The 12,190-nt window shown below is 34.9% G+C and overlaps 1 protein-coding gene across 3 annotated transcripts in view; it reads left to right on the plus strand.

The window, feature by feature from the left end:
- Window positions 1-12,190, plus strand: part of LOC102892041 (sodium channel protein type 2 subunit alpha) — a 124,727-nt gene that overhangs the window by 31,143 nt on the left and 81,394 nt on the right. Inside the window, exons 1-3 of one of the 3 annotated variants that reach the window (XM_006921143.1) lie at window positions 6,605-6,911; window positions 8,496-8,813; window positions 9,731-9,849. In XM_006921143.1, coding sequence (XP_006921205.1) covers window positions 8,547-8,813; window positions 9,731-9,849 — 386 coding nt within the window. In that variant the 5' untranslated portion in view covers window positions 6,605-6,911; window positions 8,496-8,546. Of the gene's footprint in view, window positions 1-6,604; window positions 6,912-8,495; window positions 8,814-9,730; window positions 9,850-12,190 lie in introns of those variants that run through there. The other 2 variants (XM_006921145.2, XM_006921144.1) reach the window with 2 other exon arrangements.

A 12,190-nucleotide genomic window follows, 5' to 3' on the forward strand; every position in this document is an offset into this window, starting at 1 on the left:
TTCTGTGACTATCTTCTGGATCTTACGTTATCTCTAATCTAGAATTTATGGAAAAGCCCTTAAAAATTAATTTAATTGTCTTCCTTTTTTTTCACTTTAGTAAAAGATGACTTGATGCTCTGTATTTTAGGCAATCATAGAATCTGGGGGTTGGAAATATTTTTGGAATTATACATTCCAATTATTTACCCAGGCAAGCATCCTTTCTACAGTATCTGCCTGAGTATCTCTGGTAATTGATAACTATTTCTTATTAAAGAATAGGCATTTTGTTTTATGCAGGTCTAAGAATTTGAACAGTATTATTTATATTGAATCAAATTGTTCCTTTATATAACATCCATATTCATCTTAGATCTGTCCCTCTAGAGTGACAATAGTCTGTAGCACATCCAGGCCCCCTTCAACATGACAACTTGTTCAATATTGTGTCTCTCTGAAATTTTCTATTATTCAATTGTTTTATTGAGTTTCTCCTTTGTGCAAGATATTACTTTATGTGCTTCAAGAGTTACAAAGAGGAGTACATTATAGCCTTACCTCAAGGCAGTTACATAAATACAACAAATAGAATGTGAAAAATAAATGCTATTGAGTTTGAAAAAGTGAAAAGGCATACCCAGCTGGAAGGATATGGAAATATTTATGAAAAATGTAGTATTTGAGATTTAAAACTACTATTGTCTCATTGGGTTGAATTTGTGATATAGTGAATTTCAGGTCATGAAATGAGCATTTGTAACAACTGGGAAGTAGAAACACAAAGATCAGGATGCAAGTTAAGGACAGCTTGAGCAATTTCTTTCTTTTTTTACCATAAGGTACTGGTAGGGGTTGACAGGAGATAAGACTAGAAAGGAAATTTGGAGCATTCTTTAAAGTCAGGGAGAGGAATTTGTACTTTATATGAATGATAATGGAGAATGATTGAAGATTCTTGGGTAAAGGAGACAAATGTAAGATTATACTTCCATTAAAATTGACCTAGAAATACTTTCTGGGAAAATTAAAGCAAAGAAAAATGTATGTAGAGGGATGCATTAAGAGGTTAATACTGCTATCTTTTTCTCTTTAAGAATAATGGAAAGGATGAAAATGAAGAAGAGTTTCCTTAAAGAAACTTTTCCAGAGTGGTTGCACCTGAAGAATTGATAAGATTGGGAGAGGCAAATAAGTGAATATTGAACTTTCTGGGCTGAGGAAATAAAGGACAGGGGCAAAAACAAGCATATGTGTGTATATGTCCCTGTATGATGGAGAGAAGAGGCAGTGAAGAAGGTAGTCTGACTTTAGGTTAAGGGCATGTATTAGGAAAGATAAGGTAAGCTCAATCTATGGAGGTGACATAGATGTATATAGAAACAAACAAAAAACTCAGAAGCCTAGAATTAGCCTGGCATCATGACACAAACTATATTGAAGAGAAAGAAAATGTACTCAGTGAAGACAACAAGAAAGCTCCTGAATAAATATAGAGTTATGGCTGTTAATTCACCAATGATTTACTGGATGGTTTATCTCAAGTGAGATACTATGCTGGATATTGTGGCAACCACAAAGAAAGTTGAGATCAGATAAACAAGATGCAATAATAGGTTAGAAAGGCTTTGCATAAATAACTTTAATAAAAAAGTAGAAATGACAAACCACTAAAGTATATCTAAAAAAATGAAAATAAACTCACATTTAATAAGCATCTACTAAGTCCCAATTATAGTGCTTAGCTTTTTCTTACAAATTTATTTCATAAAACTCAAAATGAGCCTTCATTTCTACTGATAAGAAAACTAAGGTTCAGAGAGTTGAAGTCTCATTCCAACAGAAGTCAAGCTAACCTCACAATAGCAAGAGTGTAAGAGGAAACAGTTATTCCTGTGGGTACCGGTTTGTTTAATAGTGGTAAAATTGTGGTAGTCTACAAATATCTTAGGTGTAGGTAGGGATTCAGTGACTTAAAAACTCAGACATAATTCACACTACCTGTCTCAACTTGTATATCAGTGGTACATTTCTCACTTCTGAGGAAAGTGGGACAATGAAGTGTATTTAGAACTTGAAATCAGACACATTTGAGTTTAAATCTGGCTCTGTGTGGCAATGGCAATAAACCGGGATCACCACCACACTAGAAAAGTGACATTATGTCTTTCACAAAATATTACTAGAATTAAATGAGATAGCTAATATCAAGAACCGAGTAGAGTGCCAGGATTTTGTCATATTAACATGACATGAAGAAACAAATTCATAGTTTCTTATGTTCTCATTCTCTCATCTCTAATTCTCTCTCTCTGAGACAGACACATGCTTATATGCGCACACGTGCATACGTGCGTGCTCTCTCTCTCTCTCTCTCTCTCTCTCTGTGCGCACACGTGCATACGTGCATGCTCTCTCTCTCTCTCTCTCTCTCACACACACACACACACACACACACACACACACACACACACACACACTTTGTATCTGTCTGCTTGTTTTCTCCTGGGGAAGATGCCCAGACATTCAGTCTAATAACCCACTGAGGAGGTTAGAGGCTGTCTTTTTCTCCCCAATAGAAGACGGTGGTGGCTGAGGGGGAAGGTTTTAAGTAGAAGTCCTCGGTCAAATAGAAGGAATGAAGAAAACTAAGCTGGGAATATTTAGGCATTTGGAACAAATGGAAATGTCTCACTATCATGGGGATGACCATACTTTTGGAAACCTTCCTTACCTATTAAGATCCAGAAGTGGAATTCCATGATTCTAGTATAATCTATCTATCAAAATCAAACGAATATGTAATCAAATTAGAGGTGGCTTTCCAGCCAATAAGTCAATTAGAAGAGTTGAAGTAGTTCATGGATGTCTACTAACATGCATTTAATAAATCTAAAAATTAAGGATGTAGAAACATGTTGCTAGTCTACCTGTAATAAAATAAAAATGTTTTATAAAGATACAGCCATATCTCATTATATAGAATGTATTTTTTCCCAGGAAAGTTGAGTGTAAAGTGATTTGAGTACATCTAATAATATTTTTCAGGGATCGCCATGAGAACATTGATGTGCACTTCTGTTAAAGACAAAATGTGTTTAAAAACATAACAATAAATTACAGGAATACTTATACTTTTATAAGAATATTGCTCAACAAATATAATATGAATACAAAATACTGAAAATAAAGTTTTTTTATGTTGTAACTAAGCCTAGCATTTAAAGAAAAATGACGGTTTGTCTGAACGGTACATACTGAGCCTTTGGCTACATTTTCTATTGTGTTCTGTTCCTAATCTATAATATAAAAACACCTAAGCCTAGTTGTTCAGAAATTTCTCTCTCTTACGGAAATTGTTAGCTACAGAAATGAGCTAGTGGGTCAAGGTTTAAGAGGAAAGGATATGCAAAAACCCAGTGACAGTAGAAAAGTTCATGAGAAAATAGTCTCAAACCTATGGATTAAGGAAACTGGAAAATCCAGAAATAAATCTTTTATTTATAACATTTAGTAAATCTTCTTAGTTTATATTTCCAGTGTTACTCTAATGTACTGAAGAAAACTGAAAATTACACTTGTAAAATAGGATTAAAAGATCACTTTCAGAAAAAGACATTTCTTATTATTTCTCAGCTTTCTTAACTTGGGGACAAAAATCCTCTAAGTTTTTTGAGCACCTATCCACTGTCATTAATTATATAGTTATTATATAATTATTTCCTTACCTATGAGATTTAATAAGCAAATAATTTGTTTTTAGTATAAATTTAACTTTAGAGTACTCATTATTATAAATGTGGATTTTTGTGGTCATATACTCTTTACTACTACATATCTTTGTTTTGTTATTGCCTTGTCTTTTATATAACTTTAACTATTTTTTGTGGATGTCATCATATGTAATAACATAGCTTAATTTTTATGTTTTAATTTAGAAGATTAATTTTTCTATTTTATAAGTGAAGAAAATAAAGAAGGGACTGAAAGGGAAACATAGAAATGTCAGCAGAATTTAGAAATCTAATTCTTAATGTTCTTTCTTTTCTAACTACTTAAAATAATATTGTTTGTCTTTCCCATTATTTATAGATTTTCCAAATATAGTGTCTGGCCTTAAAAGGTGTAATACAAAATCTTCCATCTGAAAAGTAGTATAACTGAATGAAGTTTAAAAGCCACGTAACATCTGTTATTTAGCATTCTAATAAAATGTCATTACAGTGTTAACAAGGGTCAGAACAAATGGGAAAAAAATTAATATGCATGACTTCCGAAAAACTTGTCCTATGATATCAGAAAGAAGAGACTATAATTCTTATTTCAAACCTATATTGCATAAACATCTTTTTGAGATGGAAAAAATATTCAAGTGTTGCTCATCTTATGTCTTCTATGTTTTGGCAAAACATTTTATGTTCACCCTTTTAAATATTTTAAGACACATCCACTGGCTAGGATCAATGAGAGAGAAAGGGGTGACCCTGCAACTTATATATTATTTTGGTATGTTTCTGATAGTGAGTGATTCTGGAAAAGGCTTGAGAAGCATTGCATAATGGTTAGGAACATGGATGGATTCTGTAGCCAGACAGCCTGGGTTCAAATTCTGATTCTCCTACTTCCAGCTGTGAGAACTTATGCATATTGCAAATTATTTAATGTTTTGGTGTCTCATTTTCCTCATGTTTCAAATGGAGATGATCACAGTATTTACTTCATCAGGTTGTTAAGAATTAAGTGGTTTTACAGTTCTTAAAATAATGCCTTAATTATTATTATGGTTAATTTTCCCCCAAAATACTTGGGAAATCACTTTGTAAAAGTCGAACTCCTTAGTTTATTTTTTGAATTAGAATCTTTTGTGTAACAAGTTAGCTTATTTTTGAGCATATCTGTAAAGTAAGACCAGAACGTTGATATATTCATTAGATAAATGAAGATAATGCTAATCCTAACCATGGAGCTTTTAGAAGTATTCGAATGCAGTAAGACAACTTTCTTTGGGAAGGAAACTTCTAAATATCTTGTCTGGTTTGTAAGTCCCAAACATGGAATATTTATCTGTAATGAAAATGGTGAAACTAGGGAAAAAAAAACCAAAAAACTTGTTTGTTTTTATTGACTAGCATCACTGTCCCCCCCTTCTAGTAATAGTACCCCAACTCTACTTTTGAAGAATGTTTCTATACTATCACCACAACCCTGACTTTTCATACATTTCAAGTGAAATTTCCTCATAGTTCCGAGGGTGGGGCATTTGGCTTAGGGGAAGCCATTAAAGCACATAGCATGGCATACCCCTCCCCCTTTCACAGAGTGATTATTTCAGGGATGGGCATGTGACCCAACTGTAATCAGTGAGATACAATGAGAGTTTTTCTGGATCCTTGTTCCTATCGGATTTAAGTCTGGGAGGTTAGGAGGCTGAAGCTGCTACAGCATTTTACTACAATAAGGAACAAATCTCTAGAAAAACTATCACCATGGAAATCAGAGCGAAAGGATACAGCATAACTAGGTGCTGGTAACATCAATTGAGCTTCCAAATCATTCAAAACTTAAAGCCACTATAGACAGTAAATCTTGAATCAACGAACTCTCTTCTTCCTTCCTTCCTCCTTTTTCTCCCCCTCCCTTCCTTCCTTTTTTTCTCTCTTAAGCCAATTTGAATCATTCTTTTTCTCATAAGCAAGAGATTTGCTATACCGACTAAAATTTTGTTTTTGACTATATCGTCTTCTTCCTCATTTCCAACAAATAATATTTTTAATAAAAGTGATGAAGCTACAAAATATGCAAAATATATCAATTTAATAATTACGACCATTTCTGATCATAATTGGTGCCACTGTTTGATTTTCATTTAATTTTTATTTTAAGCTTTAGTTGCATGAACAGATGTTTCAAGGCTGCATAAAGTTAAGAGATTTTTGGTGTCAGACCTTAAGTTTGAATTCTACCTGTAGGATATTTGGTGACTTTTTCTTAATCTTGGTGTACTTCCTTTCTTCAGTTTTTAAATAAGGACTATGAAAGTATTTATCAAACAAGATTGTGGGGAGGATGAAATGATACAGCACATGCACACATAATAGTCCAGTCAGTGACTCACACATAGTAAACCCTCAAATCTTATAACTGTGTTATTAATAACTGTGTTATTAGTTGAAAGACTGGCATTTAGCATTCCACTGTCTTCCATTTTCTTCTGGTTGCTTTTCAGCCACTCAAATCAGAGATAAAATTAGATTGGTGTCTCATCAGGGTTATTTTATGTCTAGAGAAAGTTAACTTGTATGACACAAAAGCCATCTCTGTTGAATCAACAAAGCACTTTATTGGATTTCAGATACTCTGGGGCTGAGACTAAATTACACTGTATGTAAGACTTTCATTAATATAATTGCTGTTTTATGAGTTTCTATTTTTACCCCTTCATTATTTACTTTCTTTTTACTTTTAATTTGAATTATTTGTATTGATTGAATAACTTCTGGTTTATCAAATAAAAAGCATGAACAGAAGAATTATTGGTTAACAGAAGTAATAATTGAAATCAGCAGTCTTAATGTTTTGTTCTAAGGAAAGCCTGTACATCAGAGCTCTATTTCTGAAAGCTTTAGGCTACTTCTAACATACCTCAGTGCATACATTGTGTTTCTCTTCACGGTCCCCTCGCCCTCTAGTGGTAGTTATAAGAATGCCATCTTGTAGTCCCCGCACAGGAAATGCCTGTTCTTACTTCAGTTACCAGAATCCTTTTACAGGAAGTTAGGTGTGGTCTTTGAAGGAGAATTAAAAAAAAAAAAAAAAAAAAAAAAAAAAAAAAAAAATGAAAAAAAGAAAAAAAGCATGATGGAATTTTAGCTGCAGTCTTCTCGTTGCCAGTTTATCAATCCCAAACCCTGGGTGTAAAAGATTCTGCAGGGGTAATGTTTTAACATTCTTATTATGCTTATTCTCTGTGATGCTTCTCTGCTTTTACAGTAGAATCCTTGGGGGAATCTGCAGAGGACCACTTTCATTTTGAAACTGCTGGCTGCATGTTTTAGCATGTCTTTTCTATTAGAACATCCAGGCATGACAGTTCCCTCCCTGGAGTGTGCAAAGAAGGAACTGCCATGCCTGTTGCCAGGCATGAGTCTCTGGGGCTGGGTGAGGAAAATGAGAGATGTTTTGGAGGCACTGTGATAGTCTGCTAGCTGGTAGCTGAAAGGTCCTACCTAGTCGACTTCAAAAAAATGTGGAGATGGTACAGTAGCTTATTATATTTTAGATTACACTGTTTGATCTGGCATATACTATAGAAATGATCCAGATATTAATGAATTTTACTCTTAGAAAATGCACTTCATATAATTAAATGGCAATTCTCATTTTTGTAGGGTGGGTGTTAAAATGGACTGACATTTTTAAAAGAAGGAAAATTGATAAGTGATTGTATACAGATGGCGTTCCGGAGTCAAGATTTTGGTTGTATTATTTCGAAAAGCGTAGAAACTCTTGCCACTGATTCAGAGATAACATTTGGAATGATTGGTGTGCTTTGTTGAGTTACACATGTTAGTCCAGTAAAATGTGATTAGAATACAGTAAAACTGGATTTATTGCAAATGCCAATATAATAGGAGTTTGCTTAAAAGATAAACTATGTTCAACTTATTATTTTGTTCAAGTTCAGAGCTGCTATGTAGATTTTATGAAATGGACACTATTTGAGAAAATGGGCTATCTCTACCGTATTTCCTAAGGAACTGCAAATTTGGTCATTTAAGAAGCAATTACACTAGCTGGCAGCAGGTTGCTAAACCAGGGGGTCCAAGCACCAGACCTCTGACGTGGGTGACTTCCTGCCCAGTTTGGCAGGAGCTGGATCCCTTCCTGTGCAGCTTCCAAACAGTTCCAAACGCAACCGGGCATCCCCTGCTCCTTCCTGCTCCCTTGTTTTCAAGCAGTATCCACCTATATTTCCACAGCCTGGCATTTTAGAATTTCTAGAGCTTTTTACCAGGTGCGTTGATATTGAATAAGCTCTTAAGAGTGGAAAAGTAGGCCAAAGGGAACATAGGAAAAAATGGAGAGATAAATGCAAGATCCTTGCACAGCCCAGGTTCTACAATTTTGAGTGATTATTCATCTCTTGTTTTGGATCTCTGATATTTTTTTCAGAAAAGATGTTAAAAAAGATGGCTGCCAAAATATTCACACAAGTGAAATAGCAAGCATGAACCAGTATCCTCCATTTCCTAGTTCTGAATTGGATATTTCCACTTAAATCATTTTGGAAGTGAGAGATGAGATTACCTCATAGACATGTATTGAATATGAAAGATCTCCATGCAGGCAAAGGAATGCAAGCGTGAGAATTCCCTGGATGCCAAATACAGCTTCCTTAGTAAAATATTATTATAGATAGCTTGGTTTATATATTTTATTTTAGTAGCATGTAATTGTCACAGTAACCTTTTATCCTAATGACCATTGCTTTCTTTTTTTCTCTCTCGTTTCCATAGCACTTTCTTATGCAAGGAGCTAAACAGTGATTAAAGGAGCAGGATGAAAAGATGGCACAGTCAGTGCTGGTACCGCCAGGACCTGACAGCTTCCGCTTCTTTACCAGGGAATCCCTTGCTGCTATTGAACAACGCATTGCAGAAGAGAAAGCTACGAGACCCAAACAAGAGCGCAAGGATGAGGATGATGAAAATGGCCCAAAGCCAAATAGTGACTTGGAAGCAGGAAAATCCCTTCCATTTATTTATGGAGACATTCCTCCAGAGATGGTGTCAGAGCCCTTGGAGGACCTGGACCCGTACTATATCAATAAGAAAGTGAGTTCTTAGTCAAGTTGCCTTTATTTCCCCTCCTTCCTAGTTGGTTCCAGGCTATTCACAGGGATGTCTAGTAAAGAATGTTGTCCTTCCTCCTCTCTATCTCAGATAGCCCTAGGATGCTGGCTGGGCCTGGCCATGTAATGGTCCCATTGTCCTAGAAGTCTTTCGGAAGCACTCATTTGAACCTACATTCCCAGGACAGGCAGAGAACTGAAGAGGCATCTTGCAATGGGGAATTGAGGAAGGGCAGAAGTCTCTCACCTTACATTGTGGTGAAGCAAAAAGTGAAAACAGGGAATGAATTTTTCATATGCATATTTTATATTTCCAAGAGAAATATATGAATGAATTTTTATGATCTTGAACTCTATATAAGTTACTTCGATCTTCAGTAGGTTTATGCCTTTGTACCATAAACTTTGTCTTTTCTATGTTTCTCCACAGAATGAATAGTAGCAGGTGACTTGCAGTGCTCAAAAAAGAGTTTGACCCAAACACAATCTTGGAAAATCCTGAAGTTCTTGTGAAAATTTTTTTTATCTAACTGATAAAAAAAGTTTCTTCTTTGATAACTGAAGAAATTATCAAAACCTTGTTTTTATGCTTTTTATGAATTACAAATAGTTTTAAAATGCTGATATCAAAACTTGATAAAGATGCTAAGAATTTCTATGGCATTGACTTCAAATTTTCATTATTTTCTTCTTTACATCCTCAAGTCACTTACCAAATTTAGGAGAATTTATAGTCCTCAGAAAGAAAAAGCACCTATCACCATGTCATATGTTGGTAATTAGTATATTACTATGTTTTTTTATAAGGCTATCTTTCTAAATAGTGGTCTCACCTTTGTCTTAAAATATACTTGATGTATATTCTAAATTTTGTTTTCTGTGTTATGTTTTCTTTTTCAGACATTTATAGTATTGAATAAAGGGAAAGCAATCTCTCGATTCAGTGCCACCTCTGCCCTGTACATCTTAACTCCCTTCAACCCTATTAGAAAATTAGCTATTAAGATTTTGGTACATTCATATCCTTTTTTTTTCAAATAGTCGCTTAACATGGTTTTGGTCTTTGACTGAATTATTGAGCTGGGAATTAAAAAAATATATGTGGTTGGTTGCCAGTGTTATGTACACTTTACTTTTTTTTCCCACTTACTCAACAGTTAGCATCTTGCAAATAGGATCATAGGTAAGTGAACCACTTTTCTCCATCTTCTAAGTATTTCTCTTCTCCCTGACTAACTACTTATTTCTTCTTTTTAAACTTTACAATGTTATGTAATGGGTAAATTTTATTAGCTAATTTACTGCTTTACATTTTGAAAATACACAATTTTATTTCTTTTCGGTCTGAATTTTACTTTCTGTTTCCCATTTCAGCATTTGAAAGCTTTGTATTAGTAAATGTTTACAGTGTGTGACTGTGTACACACTAGCCTTTTAAATATTTCTCCAAATTATTTTCCCAACAGTATTCTCATTGATTTTCTATTTTCCTTCCTTCCTTCCTTCTTTCCTCCCTTCCTTCCTTCCTTCCTTCCTTCCTTCCTTCCTTCCTTCCTTCCTTCCATTTTTTTTTTTTTTTTTTGGTCACTTGTTCTAGGTTCTATCCAAGTCACAGGTCCTGATACAATTACCTCTCTCCCTCCAAAGGCTTAATGTCTGCCTACCAGTTACATCCTTATTCTATTCTTCATTTTCCTTATTGAAGTAGCTACTCCTTGGAAATGGGATTGATGGCACATTGGTGGCTTGTAATTTTACTTACTCTTGAAAGTTACATAGAGTAGTTGTGAATGATAAATTTTATTACAGGCAAGGGATAGTGGTCTGTCTGGCTGACAGCCAGCCCTGGAAAAAACAGGGAAGCAAAGGTTTGGCAGACGGGGGCTGTGCCAGGCAGGGGCATTTACGGGAAGAACACAGAAGCCTTGCGATGACAACTGATATGCTTCGGGGACCAGAGGGAAGGTTCCTGAAGGAGAAACTGAAATTTAAGCAAAGCCTCAGATAGGACAACTTTTAATGTTTCTTCTTTAAAATAGTCTTTGCCTGGGATTCCACAACATGGTTAGCCCAGAGCCTGGCTTTAAGGCTCGCAGTATAAAAGCTCACTGCCCTTAGCAGGCCTAGAAAATATTTGAATTAGATTAGGTACGGAATTCAGGAGATGGAAATAAGCTTGGTACCATGGAACTTGGTTCAGTTCTGAGTGGAGGGGCTGTAAATCGTGACCCCAGACTTGCCTAGCATTGTGGTAAATGATGTCTTCAGAAGCATGGCGTTCTGGAATTCAGTCTCTTTCTAACCTCTAGTTTGTTCCCCTCCCCCTCCCCAGAAGTTTTTACATAGACATCAACATATTTTAATTTGATATTTGTTTTGTGTTTTAAGATTTAATAATTTCTTCTGAATTGTCTAAAGCAATGTATTTTCTTACCTTTGTTTTTCAAGTAAGAGAACTCAGTTGTACAGGGAGAAAAACATGTCTTTGAGTTAGCATTAGGAATGAATAACAGAGTTGAGATTTAGATTTGGGTCTCCTGAATGATAAATTATGGTTTATTATTATATTTCAAGTATTTAGAATCTGTACACTGAATAAATCTTTCTATAAATTATTTATTATATTTTAAAATAATTGTATACCCGTTATATAAACATTATTTTTACATGTAATTATGTGAAAACTCAGACTTCGTTCAACACTCGGTTCAGAGTAGACACTGGGAGAGTATCTGTTGAATAAATAAGTGACTAATGAATTAGAGATTAAAGGATCATATGCAAAACAAGTGACAAAATGGAAGGTTTGAATAGGTCAGAAAAATCTATTTTGTCCTGAATCTGATTGATGAGATGGAATTAAGAAAGCCCACTATTAAAGGAAAACGTAGCTTCTTGTTTTAAAAATTTTGTGTAGTAGAGATCTTTGAAAATGTTGTGAAAGCTCTCATCTCCACTCCAGAAAAATACTAGGAGATTAGAGAGCCCATGAATTTTAATCTAGGACCCTCTGGAAAGTGATAGTGGACGAGGGCAGTTTTAGAAGTCCTGATCAGAGAATCTGAGCATTGAGGACAAAGTTCACGGTGGGTGCTCTCTAGGAATCAAGATACAACTTGAATTTGAAGGTTTGAACTTGCTTCCCAGAAGAAAGAAAGAAAACCTCCACGGGGTAAAGTTGTGAGGAGGTCTGCAGTGATGCAAGTTGAAATGTTGAGGCAGCCGCGTAGATCTTTTAAGATTTGCCAAACAATTGACTCTCCTAGAAGCTTACTAATGGCTCGTAGCCACAATTTGTTTCTAGAAATCTCCCTAGAAAAAGTAAATTTTTAAAAATCTTAATTGCCAAAATTAAAATAT

The sequence above is a fragment of the Pteropus alecto genome, unplaced genomic scaffold (genome assembly GCF_000325575.1).
Source record: "Pteropus alecto unplaced genomic scaffold, ASM32557v1 scaffold3, whole genome shotgun sequence".
In the NCBI taxonomy this organism is placed as follows: domain Eukaryota; kingdom Metazoa; phylum Chordata; class Mammalia; order Chiroptera; family Pteropodidae; genus Pteropus; species Pteropus alecto.